The sequence below is a fragment of the Podarcis melisellensis genome, assembly GCF_964234715.1.
Source record: "Podarcis melisellensis genome assembly, chromosome: 8".
Classification (NCBI taxonomy): domain Eukaryota; kingdom Metazoa; phylum Chordata; class Lepidosauria; order Squamata; family Lacertidae; genus Podarcis; species Podarcis melisellensis.
This window is the reverse complement of record NC_138540.1, coordinates 78,710,207-78,733,265: the sequence shown is the minus strand read 5'-3', so window position 1 is coordinate 78,733,265 and position 23,059 is coordinate 78,710,207. Positions and strand designations below refer to the sequence as shown.

The 23,059-nt window shown below is 42.5% G+C and overlaps 1 protein-coding gene across 1 annotated transcript; it reads left to right on the top strand.

Annotated features, from left to right (window-relative positions):
- Nucleotides 1-4,903: 4,903 nt before the first annotated feature.
- LOC309376180 (phospholipase A2 inhibitor gamma subunit B-like) lies at nt 4,904-20,196 on the top strand. The gene is made up of 5 exons (XM_081922420.1): nt 4,904-4,998; nt 5,569-5,679; nt 12,203-12,349; nt 19,102-19,233; nt 19,773-20,196. The coding sequence occupies exons 1-5, from the start codon at nt 4,950-4,952 to the stop codon at nt 19,934-19,936; spliced, it is 603 nt and encodes a 200-aa protein (XP_081778546.1). The 5' UTR covers nt 4,904-4,949; the 3' UTR covers nt 19,937-20,196.
- Nucleotides 20,197-23,059: the final 2,863 nt, after the last annotated feature.

Below are 23,059 nucleotides of genomic sequence, written 5' to 3'. Positions count from 1 at the left end.
AGATGCCTTTGGGACAACCTGAAAAAAAAGCAGGAGTAGAGCAGACTCCCAGAGGCTTCTTGGCTTTCATATCAGAGGAAATGCAGCCATTGTGTCTACAAGCCTTCTCTCATAACAATAGAACTTGTGGACAAGCAATGAAATGGAAGGAGGGTAAATTCAGGACAAATAGAGGCAATAACTGCATCACACAGCAAGCATTTAATCTTTGGAATTGGGTATCAGAAAAAGTAATTGTGGCCAACAACTTGAATGTGCCAAATTGCGGATTACCCTCATCCTCCATGAATTTGTGGATTGATGGCTACTAAACTTGATGGTTAAGTTCTATGTCTGCCATTTGGGGCAATCTGGCACTTAATGTCTGCTTCTGGATACCAGTTGTGGGGAGAGTGGTGTTGCTCTCAGGTCCTGCTTGCTGGCTATGACAGGCATCTGGTTGGTCACTATGAAAATTGTTTTCTTGAACAGATGACCTGATTCAGCAGGCTGATGCAAGTTCTGGTCAGCTGAAATTTACAGCAAATCTTCTTACAGCAGCCAAACTCCTTATTGGCTTCAAGTGTGCCATAATGTACCTGCCAAAAAACTGTGCTTTCATAATTTTCTCTAATTGGATACAATTGCTCATGTGCCTGAGTGAGGGAAGCCAAAAGAGACAACAGTTTGAGAAAATATGGGGCCCTTTTATAATATGTACCTAGGGCTGGGATCCCCTGTCCTGGGAACCAAATGCAGCTCCATATCTCTCTATCTGGGGTCTCAATAAACCATAAGAGAGGAGACTTTGACAGACTATGAACACCTTTTATAATCTACATGGAGCAGGACTGTTGACACTTCATTTTTTATTTGATTTTATTTGTTAAAGTTCCATCCCATCATTCCTCCCAAAGGAACTCAGGCTGAAAATTCAACTGGTTTTTCAAAGTGCAAGACTCCTGAGGGTGCCTAGCTGTCATTGTATAAGAAGCCAGATCTGTTAAAAATCTGCAGGAAGCAGAATTAGGTGTTAGACGTACAATCCTTAAAGGATCAGTATTTTGCTTTCAGCCATATTCATTTATTAATGTGTATTGCAACCCGACCATTCCTCCAAAGGAACCAGGACAGGTGACAACAGAAAAAAGACACTAGTAAATATAAAAGTAAAATGTATATTAAGAAATTGTTTTTTTAAAAAAATCTGAAAAGGTTGAGAAACATTAAGAACATTGAAAATTAGCAATAACTGGTTCCAGATAATACAGTAAATTCAAGGCTGCTAGGAGCAGTGCCTTTCAGCCTTTAAATGCCTGGGAGAATAGGAATTTTCAAAATCCTCCAGAAAATGAAGAATGAAAGAGAGGAGATGGAGATACTTCAGCAGAAAGGCACTCCCTGTCAAGGGTTTAGTGCTCATTTACGTTCAAGAAAACAGGCCTCTTTCTTGTGAAACAATTCTTCTTGGGGGGGGGGGCTAAAGTTAAATCTGCTTTAGAAAAAGAGGCATCATTCCTCCCCCCCTTTCATTATTTTGGAGGAATAGAAACATGGCTATATATAACTAATGCTTTGGCAGTTCTGACCTCAGATATCTCCCCATCACTTGCTCTCTGTATAATCTGGTGGCCACTGGCAGACTTTGGGGTAAAATTTCAGTGGGAACCTGTGAGACACCAAAATTCGTCGCCTCCCCCCATCTCTCACCTTGCATTCTATGTTGTTTAGTCATTTAGTCGTGTCGGACTCTTCGTGACCCCATGCACCAGAGCATGCCAGGCACTCCTGTCTTCCACTGCCTCCCGCAGTTTGGTCAAACTCATGTTAGTTGCTTCGAGAACACTGTCAAACCATCTCATCCTCTGTTGTCCCCTTCTCCATGTGCCCTCAATCTTTCCCAACATCAGAGTCTTTTCCAGGGAGTCTTCTCTTCTCATGAGGTGGAGAAAGTATTGGAGCCTCAGCTTCAGGACCTGTCCTTCCAGTAAGCACTCAGGGCTGATTTCCTTTAGAATGGAGAGGTTTGATCTTCTTGCAGTCCGTGATCCTCTAAATCTGCCTCTGTGGTGCTTCATCATATAGCCAAATGCTATACAGCATACAAGGATGCACAGCGATTCTGCTATTTCTGCTTTTTATAAGCCTTGAATCACACGAGGATCAGAATAGGTATCCTTTAGCTTTTGTTCTACAATTTTGTGAAAGAACTCAGCAAAATTGGATCCATTTGCTCATAATTTGAGAGGGGGACAAAAATACAAAATCTCCCCTCCTTCCTGGTCAAATATATATAATTAGGTTATTCTGGGATCAAATCAGAAACTTCTGAAAATCTGGGACAGCCCCTGGAAAATAGGGACACTTGGAGGGTCTGAAACATTAGTCATGCCTCTGAACTAATTTTGGAAAGGATCCAGGATAGATGGGCCCTGAGTTTGTGGGGCTGGACTGTGGCCCAAGTTCAATTCAGTTATGTACATAGATGCATTTTCTGGTGTGTATGTTTTAAATCATCCAGGGTGAGTGTCTGGGGGTGGTTGGTGGATGGATGGCAGCTGACAGATTGAGGTTGAGTCCTGACAAGACAGAAGTACTGTTCTTGGGGGATGGGGTGGGGGTGGGGACTCCGTAGACCTGAATGGGGTAGCTGTGCACGCCTGGAAGAAGCGGACTGTTTGGATCCCTTCCAGTTGGGATTCAGGCCTCATCATGGGACTGAAACTGCCTTGGTTGCACTGGTCAATGATCTCCGGCGGGCTAGGGACAAAAGTGAGAGCTGTTTCCTAGTTCTGCTGGATCTCTCAGTGGCTTTTGACACCATTGACCATAACATCCTTCTGGACCATCTAGAGGGGCTGGGAGCTGGGGGCACTGTTATACAATTGTTCCGCTCCTTCCTCCTGGGCCATGTTCAGAAAGTGGTGGTGGGGGTGAATGTTCATACCCCTGGGGGCTCACTTCTGGGGTGCCTCAGGGTTCTGTCCTCTCCGCCATGCTTTTCAACATCTACATGCAACCGCTGGGATAGATCATCAGGGGGTTTGGGCTGGGTGTTCAACAGTATGCGAATGATTCCCATTTCTACGTCTCTTTCAAATCAGAACCAGTGAAGGCGGTGAAGGTCCTGTGTGAGTATCTGGAGGTGGTTGGAGGATGGATGGCAGCTAACAGATTGAGGTTGAATCCTTACAAGACAGAAATACTGTTTTGGGGGGACAGGAGGCGGGCAGGTATGGAGGACTCCCTGGTCCTGAATGGGGTTACTGTGCCCCAAAGGACCAGGTGTGCAGCCTGGGAGTCATTTTGGACTCACAGCTGTCCATGGAGATGCAGGTTAACTCTGTGTCCAGGGCAGCTGTCTATCAGCTCCACCTGGTATGCAGGCTAAGACGCTACCTGCCCGCGGACTGTCTCGCCAGAGTGGTGCATCTCCTGCTTGGACTACCGCAACACGCTCTATGTGGGGCTACCTTTGAAGGTGACCCAGAAACTACAACTAATGCAGAATGCGACAGCTAGACTGGTGACTGAGAGCGGCCTCCGAGACCACATAACACTGGTCCTGAAAGACCTACACTGGCTCCCATTACATTTCTAAGCACAATTCAAAGTGTTGGTTCTGACCTTTAAAGCCCTAAACGGCCTTGGTCCAGTATACCTGAAATAGCGTCTCGACCAATATCGTTCTGCCTGGACACTGAGGTACAGTGCCGAGAGCCTTCTGCGGTTCCTTCGCTGCGAGAAGCCAAGCTACAGGGAATCAGACAGAGGGCCTTCTCAGTAGTGGCACCTGCACTGCAGAATGCCCTCCCACTGGATGTAAAAGAGAAAAACAACTACAGTGGTACCTCGGGTTAAGTACTTAATTCATTCCAGAGGTTCATACTTAACCTGAAACTGTTCTTAACCTGAAACACCACTTTAGCTAATGGGGCCTGCTGTCACTGCTGTGACGCTGGAGCACGATTTCTGATCTCATACTGAAGCAACGTTCTTAACCCGAGGTACTATTTCTGGGTTAGTGGAGTCTGTAACCTGAAGCGTATGTAACCTGAAGCATATGTAACCTGAGGTACCACTGTACCAGACTTTTAGAAGACATCTGAAGGCAGCCCTATTTAGGGAAGCTTTTCAAGTTTAATAGACAATCGTATTTTAATATTTTGTTGGAAGCCACCCAGAGTGACTGGGGAAACCCAGCCAGATGGGCAGGGTATAAATAAATTAATAATAATAATAATAATAATAATAATAATAATAATAATAATAATAATAATATGTTTAAGATAACTAAATTCCTGGTATGACTCAGCATTCCTCATTAAAAATATTGCCTTGTATTAGTGGAGTCATGATGCGATTAATGAAGGTTGGAAAATTATTTTGCTGTGCATAAACAACATGAGTGGCTATACTATGTAACTAACACCTTTGAATTCTTTGCTCAGTATTTCCAAGATGATGTGTGTTCTAGCCACTTGAACCTAGAAGGAAATACTCTAATAGCAGTCAAACTCCAATTGTCTCAAAGTGGTGTTCATTCAGTGTACTTTCTGAAGAAGAGTGGTTCCGTAAGAGTGGCTCCCATTGTGGTGAAATTGGGGTGGGATAGACTGGAAAGTTATTTGGTGAATTTTCATGGGCTTGCCAAAGGTGATTTAAGGATTTAAAATATATGTTTCTTATCCCTGAGAATGCAAAAGAAGAGGCAGCTCTCAGAATTTCATACAGTTCCCACAAATGACTTAATGCAATTTCTACTCCATGCTTTGTGTTCCAATATAAAATTACAAGATGTTTGGGAAAGCATGCAATCTCTACTGTCATCATTTCCCACCCCCTCACTGGACCAGTTCTGCCTAGGGCTCCTCTTCTTAGCCTATAAATCCTCCAAGGCAATCTCTTCCTCCATCAGTTGCCTGCTTCTTTGAACTGAGTTCTCCTCAGCTTTTGATCTCTCCAGCACTATGAAGATCTTCCTGAGTATTTGTCTCTTCTTGGCCATCCTTTCTGAAGGTGAGTAGGAATCCGCAATCTTGAATTGCTTTTTCAAATGTGGGAGGGGATACGAAGTGGGCTAGAGAAGGCAAACTGATATTGGCTCTAGGAAGGATAAAGGAAGCTAAAGACATTGGAATACTGAGAATATGGACTCCAAATTTTGGAAGACAGATTTGTGGAGTGTAATTCTGTTTCATGAGGTTGGCTTTCTTCACATACAACATGTGTGCTGCCTGTGAAAGTATGCAATGGGACTGCTAAAATCCCATTGTGCACCTCATTGTGTGTTGTGGGGGAGGGCATCCCTGCTTTAGTGTATGCATTCATAATAGTAAAATGGATGAAGACTGTGTGTCTCTCCATCTTTCTGTCTGGAGATGTTCCTGTGTGAGAGATAGGGGGAAGATATGTGTCAGTGTGCATACCTACATCAACCCACCACTACATGTGGATCCTGAGACCAATAAGGTTGCTCATGTCCGGCTTGGAAGAGTGTATCCAGGTGGGAATGTAGATTCCATTTCTCAATGCCTGAGGAACTGATGTATTTGGTGCTGAATATTTCTTCTTCTCTTGTCTCTGCAGTGGCAGCTGAGGTATGTAAAGTAAAGAAACCAAATGACAGTGTTTCACATGGCACCTGCGAAACTTCCGAAGGTGGCAGTTGCTTTTTTCGTGTTATTGGCAGAAGATTTAGTGAGTATAAATCCTTTCTGTCAGATTACACCTGAGTGTGTGGGTCCATCATTTAGACCCTGACATATCCGGGGGGGGGGGCAGAATGTGGATCTCACCCAGTGTTGAGAAATTCTTTTTTTCCAAACAATTAATTAAATATTAGTAGAATTAAAACTATATAAAATATGTGTAAAATGTATCAATAATTACAATAAAAGTGGTATCAACCTTTTCAATAAAAACAGTAATTCCTCAAAAGCCTGTTGGGACAAGGTCTTCACCTGCCAGGAGAAGGACAAGAAGGGAGGCTATCTAGCTTCTCCTGGGAGGGATTTCCAGTGTTGCGAAGCAGGCAGTGAGATGGCTCTTTTCCATGTCAATAACTAATAAAGTGTGCAGCCTCCCCCACACCTTTCCATAGGGCAGCCTCTTAGCCTTGGAGAACCACTGGCAACCTTCTTCTGAGCTTTGCCACCTGATTACTGTTAATACATTATGCATGAATATTCAGGCCTCATCTTTCTCCGGCCTTTGCCTCACAGCTCCATCACCAACTGGTTTTCCCAATGGCCAAATCCTAAGTAACAATACCTCACTGGCGGGTCACTCTCCACTCATTAGTATCCAACATACTCTACTCTTTGTGGGTTCAAACACAAGTGATGCAGTGGTCAAGTGTGTAGCCAGTGATGAATACAAGAAGACATGTGTTCAACCATTGATCAACCAGTCTTCCTGTTGGTTGAAAGACAGCTGGGAATGACCAACGTTAGAGTTCACCTATGGCAACATCTAGCAAACCCCAAGAAGCTACTGGTAAGGGTTGCTCTTTTCCCTGATCCCCTGAGCTGGGTGTAGGGACAAAGATTGCAGTCTTTCCAGATGGCATGATGTTTTGGGGGAAAGGGGCTTCCAATCCCATTGTTGGGAAAATTGAAAGGGTTCATAGACTGGAGGTATGTCTCCCAGAAAACCATAGGTCCTAGGCTCAAAGGAATATGGAATAATCCAAATGATACAGTTCCATGAAATTAATATTTTCTCTATCGTTCCCCCATTTTTTAAAATTTTTTTTGGAAAGGAATGATTCCATATTCATTTTAAGGCAGAATATTTTATACTCACACAGGTAGAAGTACATACTTTACATAACAAATGCCAATCAATATGGGGGAAAATACTCAGACTCACTCCCCACATATCCAGTAGTGACATCTCAATATTTTCCAGCTTGCAGCAACCATATGATGGTTGGACGACATGGAATGACTGTGCTACTTATGCCAACCTGAAAAGTATTTTATGGGACCTATGTTTGGTTTATGGGTGGTGTTTGCAGTGATTTTATTAAACTCACAATTTAAGATTTTATTTGGGATGAACCCAGGGGCATAACTTGCACACTGCACACAATTTACCCTTCCTTGACTAATGTAATTAGCAAAACCAAGAAATTACCTTGTGTTATGTGGCATCTATTGACAAACCCAGCATAACGCACAACAATATTCAATATTTATCATTTTCTCCCTTTTCCCACTCTTGTGGCCTATGAGACACCTGAGCATGCTTATGAACCAAGAGCAGGAATAACATTTAGGTTGACATAAACATCACTAGGACTAAATTAACAACAGCATTTTCTTTATTTTTTCCCTTTGGGGGAGAAAACTGCAATCACTAAGGAATAGAAATCTTTTTAGTTAAAAAAGTATTTAAAAAATCATGAAACAGCCAGGAACAGAGCCAAGAGGAGCTGCATGTTTGGCTCTCCTATTTCCTAAAAGCAAAATATTTTCATTTTAAGATATAGAAAAAGGGAATAAATGAGGAACCAAAGTATGTATAGAAAAATCCACAGAAATAAGAAAATTAATCTCCCCCCACATTTTGGCACACAGAATGGTACAGTCTCACAGGAGATAAACAATTCTGCAGGCTTGGTGTAGGCATGAATAGAAGTGATGACCTCAGGAATTTGGGCACCTTTTAATATGTGAAAGGAAATAAACTTGAAGAATTTCATAGTCAGATACCACAACATAACCAGGCATGAATTTATCACGGTCATTTGTTTTACAAAAGTCATCAATATACAGAATCAAGTTGAAGAAAGAAACATCATTAAGATATGGATGAGGTGTAACACTGAATCGGAACCTTGTTTGCTACTTTTACAGGAGCTATTAATCTATAAATCAAATCAGGTTCAGGGTAAAAACAAGAAAACGAAAATGAACTAAATTTCATGGGGGGGGGAGTTGCAAGAATAGGCTGATCCAGCAAACAGTGGTTACAGTAGTAAAAGCTAACAAAAAATTAAATCAATTTTTATTAGTTTTCAGAATTTTAACAAATCAATCCAGATCATTTAAATTTAATACAATTTTTTTTAACAAAAAAGGTTTCCTGCTCCTTTCACAAACATATGTCCATTGCTTCCTGATATTGCCACATTCATTCTTCTCTTTTAATCACCTCCTTCTATTAGTCGTAATCCATTTCCCTAGCTAACATTCTTGGGTTTTTTTACACACAGCACCACCGATATTTTCCAAACATATAAAATAACCATCTCACATGTGCAGCCTTTTCAGAAGTCTGTTCACAGACTTAGAGTGGAGAGAGATTAATTGCCAACTTTCTCAGTCCATTCCATTCCTTTGAAAACATCCCTTCCGTTTTTCAAGGACGTTCCGGGTTATAAATAACTCCCGAAAAGATGCCTTCTCTGCCATTAAAATCCTGGGGATTGTTTTCCACAACTCGCAGTTAAAAATCAAAATCATATTTATAAACTCCTGGGAAGTCTAATTACCGTACTTTTCTCTCTATAACACGAAGATTTTTTTCTCTTAAAAAGTAAGGGGAAATGTCTGTATGTGTTATTGAGCGAATGTGTGTTCCCTTGAGCCAACTGGCCCGAGTGCAGGGGCAAAAATCAGGCAAAAATCTGATCGCACGTGTGTCAGGGAGGAGGGACGCCTGAAGAGAGGAAGCTGTTGCTTTCCTGCATTCTGCCTCAGGGTCTTACTGCCCACCCGCTTCTGTTTTGGTTGCTGTTTGCTGAAATGAAACAAAGAGCAGGGAAATCCCTTCCCCTCCAGGCAAGCAGAGGGGAACAGAAAGGATCTCGTCCTTCTAATTCCTCTCTGTGCTCCGGTGCTGGTGCTGCTGCATCCAGGGAAGCATTTTAGGGACTCACAGGCAGCCGGAAAACATGCAGGTGAGAGAGAGAGAGAGAGAAGGATGGCTTGGGTGGTTGGGTGGGGGAAAATTTTTGCCTTCCTTTCCTCACTCCTGTTAAACCCCTCTCCTGCATTCTTAGCCAGCTGCTTCTCTGCACACCCCTCTTGTGCTCCTTGTCCCTTCTGTGTTTTTCCTTCCCTCCCCAATTAAAACGTGGTTACAAAGCACGGATCCACATGGATCCTCAGGATCTTTGCATTGGGTCACCCCAAATTCACCATCAGAACACATAGCATGTCCATGGCTACAGCCTGCACCAAAAAAATCATGCACCCACTGTTGCCTGGGGCTGCAATGGTGCAAAAATGTGGTTACAAAGCACAGATCCACAGGGATTCTCAGGATTTTTGCATTGGGCCACCCCAAATTCACCATCAGATCACATAGCATGTCCATGGCTACAGCCTGCACCAAAAAAATCACGCACCCACTGTTGCCTGGGGCCACAATGGTGCAAAAACGTGGTTACAAAGCACAGATCCACAGGGATTCTCAGGATTTTTGCATTGGGTCACCCCAAATTCACCATCAGATCACATGTCTGTGGACACAGCATGAGGCACAAAAATGATACACCTACTGTTTCATTCAGAATTCCCCCCCCCCTTGTTTTCCTCCTCTAAAAACGATGTGCGTGTTATGGTCAGGTGTGTGTTATAGAGCGAAAATACAGTAGCAGTCCTTAGGAAATCACTCTCTCAACCACTCTTTCTTCATACAATTCAAAGAAACTGTATATAAAATCCATTCCTCTTCAGTCGAGAGGGGAAGATATATATTTTTTTTGTAAAACACTTAATTGGGCATAAATCATTGGTCCTCTCTCTTCCTCCAGATAACAGATAACCTCTAAATCAGTGTTTCCCAAACGTTTTTGGGCAACGGCACACCTGTTTACTGAAAAAAAATCTCGCGGCACACCACCATTAAAGCCCCGCCCCGTGACGTCAGCACGCAGCGTCACGCCGGGAGGGACGCACAAAAGTGAAAGTTTTTTCCCTCCCCCTTGCTGGGGAACCTCCAAGCTTTGGGGGTGGGAGGAGGCAGCAGAGCGAGGGACTGAGGGACGGCGGCAACTGAGGCGGCGGCGGCTGAGGCAGAGCTGGGAAGGGGGTTTCCAGGGGACACGGCAGCTCCTCGAAAGGCTTCTCTCAGCTGCGCTCAATCCGCCTCGGAGAGGATTTCCCCTCCGGTCCCATGCGTTCGTTTGGGGCATCGCTCCGGCTGCTCCCTCTCCCGCCGCGCAGGAGCGATGCCTCTCTCTGGCTCTCCCTCCGCGCAGGCCGAGGGAGGGAGGGAGGGGCGCGTGTGACCCGTCTCTGCTGGGAGACCAAACCCAGCGAGGCAGAGTCGCGCGGAGGCGCCCAGGCAGCGCTGCCGGCTGCGAGGAGGAGCGCCAGGCAGCAGCAGGAGGCGCGGCCTCTCCTCGCCGCCGCCGCCCCGCCTCTCGCCGCCCGACTCGCCCGCCTCCCTCCAGGCATCTCGCGGCACACGAGGCAACGTCTCACGGCACACTCGTGTGCCGCGGAACACCGGTTGGGAAACACTGCTCTAAATGTCTGCACATTATTCTTTCGTGTTGCAGGAAAGGTCAACGGGGGGGGGGGGGGAGCCATTTAGAAACCTTCAGAGTAAACATTGCTTTGCCTCCCCTCCCATTCTGGCTATTGTAAGTCTTTTTGCGCTTGTTGAAAATCATTAAGATAACTTCAGGGCTCAAGTCCAGTCCTTTTGGCAGCTGATTAGTTGCAGCCCTTTACCATATGCCATTACAGGAGTGCCCCATAATTAATGAAATATTCCGAATTCTTGAGGAACTGATCACAGATCATGCCAGAAATGGAGGTTTGTCCATGGCAGGGACACATTTCCCAGGCTGCACCCGCACTGCCTTTCAAGCGGGGAGATATGAGTTTAAGTGACACTGTGGGATACTGTGCACTCCCCAGACCCCTGGGAAGCATTGCCAGGAATTTTACCTCATAAATCCTGGCTTTCCCCTGTCCAGGTAGCTACCCTGCCCTGGAGGGCAGAAGAGCTCAACCACCATGACCATGATGTCAGGCTGGAAACCAAAACCTAATTAGTTTTAATTAGTTTTGCCTTTTGTTATTTTTAAATCATTTTTATTGAAAGTTTTCAGCATAAAATACAATAAAAGCCAAGCTAATCTAAAGAAAAAGGATACATAAAAGCAAGAATAAGAAAGGAATAAAATAAAGAAGTGAAGGAACAAGAAATGAAGAAGAAATACAAAGCTCTCTATCACAGTTATCAGACGCCTGACATTTCAAACGAGTTTCTTAGAATGGAGGTTTTCCTCCCAGAAACCTAAAAGGAAAGGATGTAGGCTCCAAGTGAAAAGATAGGCCTGTAATGAAATGCAAATCTGCATAGGCACAGCCTCAAAAATAAGGAGGAGACTGTAAAGAACCACATCCAAATCAATGTTGGGGTTTTTTATACTTCTAGATTACACGTGATTTCATTTCACCAATCAAAGGATCAAAGGAATCTTAATAGTTGAAACCAATTCTCTTTCTGTTCATACAATGGCCACAATAGATTCTGACAATTTGTCCTTTTCACTGTTATGGAAAGCACATTTGCTACATACCATGCCCAAAAGTAACTAGTTCTGTACTCTAAAAGGCAGGCTGATTGGCTCCCTTGTTCTTTTGAGTTTCTCCTTGCACAGGAATGCCTGCAAGAAACTCATCAGACAACCAAACCAAACCCATCCACAGTCATGCTGGGCTGCAAACTCCACTCCTGGAAAGGAGGGATGGAATGGAGATTCTCAAACCAATCAGAAAGAATCTACCCAATCCAGGCCACCGCACCTCTTGTCAAATAGGCCTGTAATGTATAGAAGCAGCACAAAACTCACAGCAGCTGAACCTACAAAATATTTTTCATGAAAAAGGAAAACTTATTCAGACATTTTCCCATAGAAAGATGCATGGAAAAAAGATTTATTCCCTTGAGATATGCAGTCAGAAGTTAGATCAAGAGAAGGAGAAAATTAGAGGAAAGAGAAAACTGTATTCTCCACTCTCTAAGAACTATCCTGGAATATATATTCACATGGTTTGGCAGAGTAATTTATACTGATTAAGGAAGAAACTGCTTTAACGATTAGCTTGCTTAATTCAGTACTTGCCAGATTCTTTTTCTTTATTCACCCATTTGCACAACGTATGTTTATAAGGGAGCATCACAAAAAAAAATCATTCAGGAGAGTAATGATTTGAATTTTAGCTGATCTAGTCATTCCAATTATCTCTCACAGATGGCTCTACAAAGCTTGAAATTGAAATGGGATGTACTACAGATTGCACCTCAAGGAACTACATTTTCAATACAGGAGAAAATAATTTCTTGAGGGATGTCAGGTTCTGCTGTCATGCTACAGAGTGCTACAAGAAATTTTTTCAACGTAAGTATATGCGTGTTTGTATATATCCTCAAGCATAAATAGCATTGAGGCTTTAAGGGTTTTCCTTGGTTGCCGTTAGACAAACGATATCAAACAGATGGCATTGGAGATCTTTGATGAAGCCCAAGATAGATCACAGCTTCCCTGTAGCTGGTTAGAGGACACCAAAGGTGGTCCCCATGATACCTCATAGTAAGGGAAAATGTAAAGGTAAAGTACCCCTAGACAGTTAAGTCCAGTTGAAATTAACTATGTAGTGCAGCACTCACCTCACTTTTTTAGGCCGAGGGAGCTGACATTTGTCTGCAACAGCTTTCCAGATCATGTGGCCAGCATGACTAAACTGCTTCTGGTGCAATGAGACCCTTTGATGGAAGCCTGTAAAGGTGGTGTTTCCCCCTCACAGTAACACTCCAGCACAGTCAGCTTCGTATTTACAGTCTTTATTACATATATACAAGAAATAGCTACAGTTCAGAATTACACTTCCAAACCCGTTGAGTCAGATTTGGGGAGTGGCTTCCTATGATTCCCATGCCAACAAAGTAGGTGTGGGAATTGTGTGAGACATCTTTGATCCTTATGTTTCCTTTCCCTCCTTGTCTGTGCTGATTTGAAAGCCCCCTCCCTTCCTGAGTCTGAGCTTCCTTCTGAAGCCTCTGGGTGCTTGCATGGCTCTTCAGCATCCCTGAGCCCCTGCTCTCCCTGGCGACTCTCCACCCCCTCTTCCGCTACATCTTTCTCTGGGTGGTTGCGGGGCTCTTCAGCATCCCCGAGCCCCTGTTCTGCCTCTTCTGTCCTTTGCTCCTCCAAATCCTTCTGGACATAACCCTCCGTCTCTAAGCCCTCCCCAATCCCCTTCCTCCTCTCTCTGCAGGGGGAAGGTCCAAATCTTTCGGTAGCTCTATCTCTTTGTCACTGTCCAAACTACTCTCTGGCTCTGCCCAATTCCTAGGTTTGGGCTTGTGGGGGTGTCTCCTGTGAAACTTCCTCTGCAATCGTGGCACATGGACATGCTCCAACAGTTCCCAGGAGTTCTTGGCTGATGAAAAGCCTTTCCAAGCTACAAGGTATTGTAGTTTCCTCCTGTGCTGTCTGGAATCTAAGATTTCCTGAACTTCATACTCCTTCTCTCCTACTACCAGTGTAGGAGGGGGAGGATGTTCCGTCCTCTCCCCCTGGTACCTGTGTGCTGGAATAAATGGAGACAGCAAAGCCCTGTGGAATACTGGGTGTATCCTCATTGTCTCTGGCAACCAGAGCCTAAAGGACACCGGATTAATCTCCTGCACCACCTCAAACAGCCCCAGCCTTCTTGGCTCTAGCTTCTTGCACCTCCCTTTGAACGGCAACCCCTTTGAGGACAACCACACCTTGTCTCCTACCTGGATTTTCTCTCCCTCCTGCCTATGTGCGTCTGAGGTCCTTTTGTAAGCTGCCTTCGATGTTTCCAGGTTTTCTTTCACTATCTTATGCAAGTACTCCATTTCCTCCACAAACTCCTCAGCTGCTGGTACTGACAGCACCTCTTCCCTACCCAGAAAGGCCCTGGGATGCACATCCTAGTTCGCTACAAAAGGTGCCATGTCCATGGATGTGTGCACTGCGTTGTTGTCCGCAAACTCGGCCAGGTTCAACTTCTCTACCCAATCGTCTTGCTATTGTTGCAAGGTGGCATTGGTCCTCTCTGACCTCCACCCCTAACAACTGCATTAACTTCCTCCAGAAATGCAAAGTAAACTGACTTCCGCGATCCGTGATTAGCCTTAATGGCATACAGTGCAACTTAAACACATGATCCACGAACGACCCTGCTGTCTCCTGTGTGGAAGGTATCTTAGAGCAAGGTACAAAATGTGCCATCTTTTTCAGCACATCTACCACCACCCAAATAAGTATTTTTTTTTCTGTGACACTGGCAGGTCGGTAATAAAATCCATGGATACCACTTCCCACAGTTTACTTGGGGTGGGTAACAGTTGTAACAGCCCAGCTGGGGCTGTCCTTTGCCCTTTGGCTCTCTGACAGACTTCACACCCCCTCACGTATTCTGCGGTATCCTCCTTAATCTTGGGCCACCAGAATTCCCTAGTGACTAGGTATATGGTCTTGCTGTGACCAAAATGCCCTGCAGTGGGGCTATCATGATGCTACCTGAGAACTTTGGCTCGTAGCTCATCTCCTGGTATGTACAGCGTCCCCTTGTAATAGAAAAAGCCTCCTCTCTCTTCAAAACCACCTTCTCTACTTCTCCCTTGGCTCAGTTCAGCTAACTTCTTCCTTGCATACCCATCATCAGCAGTTAACATCTGTAGCTCCCTATCATTTAATACCGTTGCTGCACACTGCCACTGCTCTGATTCAAACGTGTGCCTTACTATTGGAGGCGACTGCTCCTCCAAATACTCCGCCTTTCTCAACAGCACATGTGCCCGAGCATTTTGCTCTTCTGGCACATACTTTAGCTTAAAATTGAACCCAGCAATGAATTCTGCCCACCTGATTTGCCTTTGGTCTAACTGCCGAGCTGTTTTCCATTATTCTTATGGTCTGTGTGAACCTTTAACTGCCATTGCACACCTGCCAAAAATGCTTCCAATTTTTGAACGCTTCAACTATTGCTAACAGTTTGCGGTCCAAAATCATGTAATTCTGTTCAAAGCGGTTTAACTTCCTAGAGTGAAAGGTGCATGGTCTCCAGTTTCCTTCCCTATCCTGCTGCAGTAACACCGCCCCTATGGCCTGATTTGATGCATCTGTTTCTTTTCTCCCTGACAAAGCCAGAAGGCATGGGAAAACTGTTTACCTGGAAATAACTCCACTTCTGGAACACCAGCTACATTGTGGCATCCTGGCCCTTCAAATATGGTGTTGGCACAGTTTTTTCTGAGGGGATGCAGGGGTACACATACCCCTAAACAGTTTGTGAATCTAAGTTGGCCTCATTGAGGGGCGGTATTTCAATATGAGTAGGAAAATGAGAATACCCCTAAACATTCCCGGATCATGTGGCCAGTATGACTAAACTGCTTCTGGCACAATGGGACACTGTGATGGAATCCAGAGTACATGGAAGCACTGTTTACCTAGTAGTAACTCCACCTCTGGAATACCAGCTACAGGGTGACATCCTGGCTTTTTGAATATGGCATTGCAAGATCCCTCACCCATGACCTTGGGGAACAGGAGGCTGAAAACTTTCAGTAATGCTCCCCAGATCAAAGAAAGTAAAGTGAAAAGGACAAGAAAGCAAAAGCCAATTAAGAATGCAAAGGTCTTAAATAACAGGCTTAACTTCCATAGACTGTTTGCATTGCTAGGGAATGAAGGGAAGTCTCCCAAACTAACCTAAGCAAATAAAAGGGAGAAAAAGACAAAGAATAGCTTGAAGTCCATGCCTAAACCAGCAACTAATGCAGGCTGAGAAAAGAGCATGGGTGACTGTCCTTTTCTCCCTCTCCTACATGAAGATGCCAATGCACAGGAAGCCATCCAGGATCTTTTGTTATTTAAGTGTCCCTGATCCCCCAAGGCTAAAGCTCCCCCTCCTATGTGTAATAATACTACAGAAAGAAGCAGCTATACAGTGAACAATCTTTTTACTTAGTCCCGATGAAACATCAAGTGTTCCTGTGCAATTATCCTAAACCCAAAGGGATGATATCACAGGTGGAGTGCAAACTGCATCTTTTACAGATTTTGAGACTAGTGAACATAAATCTATTTCACAGTATTAAGCAATATATAAGAATACATAATGCATGATGAATCACAGTGCATATTAAGCAATGGACAAAACATAGATGTGGCAAACTAATCACATAGACAACCCAGCAATAAATTCCACAACTCACTCCCTAAAAATACTGCTACTTGCCTACTCCTCTCAGGTTGAACTATGAAACACAATACATATTTAACAACAGACTGGGTGGAGTCTCTCTGGACTGTATTTGCACAGTGGCAACTAAAATTGCTCCCTTTTGATAACCCAGCCGCCAGCACCTCTGTCTCATCATTAGAGATAATATCTAGATCTGTATTGTGAGCATAATTAATTCCTGAAACAGAATACAATAGAGATGTTGCAGCCCTCTCACAGAACTAGGGAACTTAGGATTTGAGAAATATATGGGCTGAATAAAAAGCATTAACTATGGAATTCTTCATATATTATTCTAAATGATATCATGGTGGTAAAGATGATTTAAAGACAATAGGTAGCTATTTAAAAGGTTGAAAGTTACTAATCTTGACAAGACAAGACAACCTTGACAAGCAATTAGGAAGGCCTAACTGCTTATTATTAGAAAGTACTTAATACCACCTTTACAAATGATCACGAACAATGCTTTGAAACTAGGGAAGATACCTGATACTTGGAAGTATGCCAATATTACTTTGATAGCAAAAGAAGATTCTAGTCGAGAATTATAGACCTATTTCTCTGCTTAACTCTGATTATGTATTTTTGCTACAATATTAGCAAGACTTAAGCAAGTGTTAAGAAACTTAATATATGAAGATCAGACAGGAGTTCTTCCAACAAGAGAATTAAAAGATATAGGTAGAATTGTATGGAATGCTATTTGAAAAAGAAAAAGTGATTAGCAATTAGCTATGGTTTTAGATGCAGAGAAAGCATTTGATAATATTTCTTGGTGTTTTAGGGGGAAATTACTGGTTATAATGTGGTTTGGGGATAGATTTGTGAGCGGAATAAAGGCATTATATATAAGAAGCAATTTGCAAACATAATAGTATCTATCAGAAAAATGCATTATTGTTAAGGGAACAAAACAAGGTTGCTTTCAATGTTAATGCTTATTATAGGGTAAGAAGTGATGTGTAGGGATATTAGAGAAAATAACGATATATGAAGCCTCCAAGTGGGCCTTCAAACTTACAAACTGAGGGCATTTGCAGTTGATGTGGTATTGTTCCTGGAAAACCTGATGGAAAGTGTGGTTAAGGTATTGGATGTAATAAAGCAGTTTGGTAATTTAGCAGGAATTTTATATAACTAAGAATAAGACTAAAATGTTAACAAAAAATATAAACCGGCAAGGTAAAGAGAAGCTGCAAGAAATAACTATATTAAGATAGAAAAGAAGATGATATATTTGGATATCTGGATAACAAATATGAATGCAAATCTGTTTCAAAATTATTCCCTGAATGTGTGGAGTAAGATTAAACAAGAAATAGGAAGATGGAGTAGAATGAAACTTTCTCTTTTGGGCAGAATCTTGGTGATAAAAATGAATATTTTGCCTAAGATGTCATTTCTACTTCACACAATTCTGGTAATAAGTAACATGGACTTCTTCAAGCAATGGAAAAAAGAATTATCGAAATTCATCTGGCAGGGGGAAAGACCAAGGATCAAATTTAAACTACTAACAGATGTTAAGGAAAGAGATGGATTCTCATTGCCAGATTTAAAATTATATTATGAAGCAGCCTGTCTGATTTGGTTAAAGGAATGGATATCTTTACAGAATACAAATTTGTTAAATTTGGAAGGATATGGGAATTGGTATGGGTGGTATGTTCACCTGTGGTATGATAAGAAAGGCACATTGAGAATTTTTAAATAATTGTATAAGGAGAAGTTTGTATAATGTGTGGACTTGATATCAAGACTTACATGAAAGGAAAACATATCGTGTTTTTTAGGAAATGCAGGTTTGAAAAAGTTAGAAGAAAATAGAGATGGGTGATACCTAAGCTCACATTTCTTCTGACTTTTTCCAATATTTTCAAATTAATGTGTATTTTTGAAAACATGTATTAAAAGGTCTTATGGATCAAATTTCTGATGTTGAAAAAGTTCTGCTTCAAGGAAAAGAAAAAATTATTTAAAATGTATGAAATGTTACTAGAATGGACAACAAAAGATGAGCTGGTTAAATCTGCAATGATGCAATGGGCTAAAGATCTAGCACATAATATAGAAATGGATGCATGGGAAAGGTTTCAAAAAATTGATATGAAATGTACTGCCTGTTATACTCTCAAAGGAAATTACATGGAAAAATGTATAAATGGTTTTATCAAATTGGCTAATAGTTGTAAATAATTGTTGGAAGTATAAATGGGTACATGGAACTTTCGTTTATAAGTGGTGGACTTGTAAGACAGTGAAGGTTTTTTTTGGAAAATGACATATGATGAGATAAAAAAGATGTCTGAAGTGATTATATACAAAAAACAAAATCTCCTGGAGATTATGGGGAAAGAAGTGCAAAAAAATAAGATTAATTTGTTTATGTATGTAACACCAGGGGTTAGGATTCTCTATGCAAAAAATGGAAGGAAGTAGAAGTTACCACCAAAGAAGAATGGATAAATAAGGTGATTATGCAGAATTGGCAAATTAACAGGCAAAATAAGAGAATCTAAGAATGATTGCTTTGTGGAAGAATGGAAGCCCGTTTAAGACTATTTAAGGAATTATTGTAGGATGAACTCACGAGCAGGATTTGAAACATGAGCAGCATAAGAAATTAAAGAATAAAGTATTGATGCGTTGGTATATACGATAGAAGGTATTGTGCAGCAGAGGGAAAGAAGTAAAAACACCATGGAAAATGGGATGGGGAGTCTGAAAAATTGATTATGCATTGATGCATAGATATCAATTTTTTGAAAACATAATAAGAAATTATTACACTGCAACAAAAGGAAGGTAGGGAGGGTGGAGAAATGGGCCGAAACCGTGTGTTGATTTTAGTGGTTGTTTTCCACAGTGCGACAACCTGAGTTAAATGGGCAGGAGTGTCCGACCTGTTTTCCTTCTTTCTCAAAAGCCTGTAAGGGCTCAAAGACCATCAAGTGTTATGATGATCAGACCCAGTGCATAGAGTTTGTTGTTGAACATGGTAAGTAGCACAGCCAGCCAATGAGGTGGAGACAGGGTGGTGGGCTGCTCTCTTCCTCTGTTGGTGGCTTTCTGCCAAAAAATGCACTATGTGTTGGTAGGGTGAAATTCTCTTTTTCTGAAAATATAACTGCGTTAAATTATCTTTGTTCTGCATATATATAGATGAGACACCATATTTCTGGGGTAGGGGTATGAGAAGGAAGTAAAATAATCTGTTTGTTTAATCATGTGTAAAACTGCCTTTTAAAAGAAAGTTTTCACTAACCTTTTAGAAGAAGTAAAGAGAGCCATGGACCACCGATCTGGAAAGCAATATTGATGAAGATGGGCCCTTGTAACATAATAAAAAATGGATATTTCTTTTTCTAAATTTTAAACATCTGTGTCAAATTGATCTCATGTATGATTCTGAGATGCCTTCTATACTTGCTCAATACACTTCACAATAATTAAAATGCTCCTATTCTCTCTTCAGCACACAAACTCACCTGTTACTACCCAGGAACTCATGTGAAAATGTCTCTCTTTTTTTTCTAGATGACAGTGCAATTCCCGATAAGGATTTCCACGGCTGTGCATCACCAACCTTTTGTGCAATGGCCAAGAATTCAATGCATTTTTATGCCTTTTCAGGAACTATAACCAAAGCACGATGCAGTGATACTCTGCCTCTCCTAGAGCAGCTGAACTTTGAAGGGTAGTTAGGAGAGAACAATGTCTTCTTTCTTTCGGTTCCCACTGTTTCTTGCAGCAGTGGAGGTGGAGGTTGCTTGCCTGGTGGTGGGAGAGGAAGAGCTACTGCACTGGACTCCTGAATCCTCTATTTGGCTTTTAATGGAGGGTGAAAGGGATGCAGGGATGCAGGGAATAGATAAGTAGGAATGTGGGGCTTGAGGGCTCTATCTCATGATAATATGTTATAGGGTTAGATTTATCTTTGTTCATAATCAAAATAAATTGGTGTGGCAAATAAAAACTGTGTTTTGTGTCTGTATTCATCAAATTAAGAATATTTGTTATCTGCAGTGGCAAAGAGGAGTGTTTTTAAAAGGAACAAATGGGTAATTGTAATGGGAATTGGGGTTGCTCGTGCGTAAGTTGCCGCTACTCTTGGCAAGCTGCCTGGTTAAACCTTTCCCTGGCTGCACAGCCCTTACTGCGCGTCTGTCAGTCACTGGCAGAATCCGTCAGTGGGCGTTTCTTGAACTTCTTCCAGCATAAAAGTTCTTTGACGCCCAGTCTCCGCCTAGCCTCCCTGCGCGGAAGTCTTCTGCGCAGGGTGGGTGTGGCCAGCGGAGGACCCGTGCTCTCCCTGCTGGTCTCTGTGGAAGAGTCCTGGAGCCATCTCTCCGAAGCCCTCCCCTGCTCCGCTTTCTTCCTGGTGTCATGCTGATTTCCTTCCCCAGTGGATGAGTTCCCTCTCTCCCTGCTGGGCCCTTCTCCGGCATCGCTGGAGAGCCTTACCTCCACTCCTGGCTCTGATGGCAGTTCCCTGACAGTAATTATTAGTTATTTTATTGATTTATGAAATGTTTATACCACTCTATATTTCAAAGAAATATTTGAGTGGTTTGCAATATCATAAGGGCATCACAAAAGATCAAACAAATACAGTAAAAAGGTTCCCACTCAACTTATCAAGAGGAAAGATTGAAGAAAGCTCTAAAATGCAGTCCACCGAGGGTATTTGTAGCTGCTTTTTTTTGGAGATTTGCACCCAGTGCAGCCTACTACTGTTTAGCAGAGCTCTGGAGAGCCAGCGAGAGCTTCAGGAGTCAGGAACATAAGAGGATTTTTGCTGGATTGCATCAAAGGCTCCTCTAGTTCAGCATTCTGCTCCCAGAGCGCCTAACAACAGAAAAGAAGACATGAGCCCAATAGTCCTCTTTCACCTGGGATCGCCACTAACTAGTTTAAAGAGTGGTGGAAGCTGGTCACCATGTGTGGCATAACCCTCCCACTGAAAATGTCAAGCAATTAACAAGAGGCACTCCCAGAAATCCCAAATCTACACACTATATTTCCATTTCTGGCAATCCCTTATTCTCTGGCTGACCAACTTTTTGCAATGCAGGAATCTTTAGCCCAACATGGGGTTCGCACCCACAAACCAGTCTCATGCTCTGCCAAGTGAGCTATCCCACTGCTTGAGCATTTCCTCCTGGTCTAGTGCAAAACTGCAGTATTTCAAGTGCAGAAATCTTTTAATATATGTATTGCAATTAGGGAAGCATGAGGGGGGAAAGAAAACCCCAGATTAATAAATGCAACTAAGCGTTAGTTTCTGATTGCCACTAAGCAGTGCTTTAGAGTCACAAGCTCTGTTTTGATTCCACACATTCCATACTGTTGGAAGTCTCGCGGGAGACAGGAGACGGATGTGACATTAGTGGTTTCCTGTTCCTTTGTTCCTTTGTTTCAGTTGCTCTCTGCCTTCATAGAGAGAGGATGTATTTTTCTTTGCTGTCTGCGTAGAAGATAATAAAACTCTTTAGCCATGTGGCTCATACTATCTCATCCTTCCGCATGCTGCTGGAAACTCTGCTAAATGGGGGAACGTGCCTTGGAGCCTTATCAGAGGCTCAGGTTGTTAATTATAGTCAGGAGGGCGATTCCAGAGGCTCGGCAAGAGGAAATGAGCTTTATCAGCTCGGTCTTAGTGGAGATCCCGACACTAAGTGTGTGTATGAGTGTGTGTGTGTTTGTACACAAACACATTAAACAATAAATACAACTTTATAAAAACAAACATTAAAATACATCCATCCATCCATCCATACCCTCCAACATTTCTCCATACAGCAGTTCTGAGAATGGCAAATTCCACATCTAGGCTCATCAGGAAAGGAATTCAATATGAAAATGTCAATATCATTGACACCAGTATAGAAATATATGCTGTGACCATATTTGCATTATTGTGTACATTCACCTCAACTCAAAAAGGGTATTGTAGATTTAGAAAAGTTGCAGAAAAGGGGAATCATGATGCTGAAGGGGATGGAATAACGCCCACACAAGGAAAGGTTACAAAATTTGAGACATTTTTTTTACAGGAAAGACAAAAGAGAGAGATGGGAAACGTATTTAAGATTATGCATGCCACAGAAAAAATGGATATAGAAGACTTCTTCACCTTCTCTGATAATGCTAGACACAGAAGGAAAAGGAATGCTAGAATATTCAGAACAGATCAAGGAAGGTGCTTTTTCAAAGTGTGCATAGTTAAACTATAGAGATCATAAAATGAAAAACATAAACTTTGCTGGATCCAGCAATGTAAACAGGTTCCAGCATCACAAGATCACTGGGAAGATAAATATATGTGCATGTGATGTACCAATTGCTCGTGACTTTGTACCTAACAGTGAACCTCTTGGCCTCATGGCCATTGTGGTGAAACTGAGGTGGTTGTAGACTGGAAGGGCATTTGGTGAAATTTCATGGAGTTCCAGAAAGGCACTCATTGACTTACAATTCCTGTGTTATTAAAGTGAGAGCAGAATGGCATGGAAGGGGCTTCTGGAAGACTGTCACAGATTTCCATAAAGAGATGTGGCAACTGAACAGAATACAGTGGTACCTCGGGTTACATACGTTTCAGGTTACAGACTCCGCTAACCTAGAAATAGTACCTCCGGTTAAGAAAGTTGCTTCAGGATGAGAACAGAAGTCGTGCTCCGGTGGCACGACAGCAGCAGGAGGCCCCATTAGCTAAAGTGGTGCTTCAGGTTAAGAACAGTTTCAGGTTAAGAATGGACCTCTGGAAAGAATTAAAATTAAGTACAGAATTAAGTACAGAAAGAATTAAGTACAGATACCAC

Excerpts from the sequence above, each read along its gene's own strand:
- LOC309376180 (XM_081922420.1), top strand. The coding sequence starts at position 4,950 with ATGAAGATCTTCCTGAGTATTTGTCTCTTCTTGGCCATCCTTTCTGAA. Across the intron at positions 5,680-12,202 it reads TGTTATTGGCAGAAGATTTA|ATGGCTCTACAAAGCTTGAA; the intron begins GTGAGTATAAAT and ends TATCTCTCACAG. Across the intron at positions 19,234-19,772 it reads AGAGTTTGTTGTTGAACATG|ATGACAGTGCAATTCCCGAT; the intron begins GTAAGTAGCACA and ends TTTTTTTTCTAG.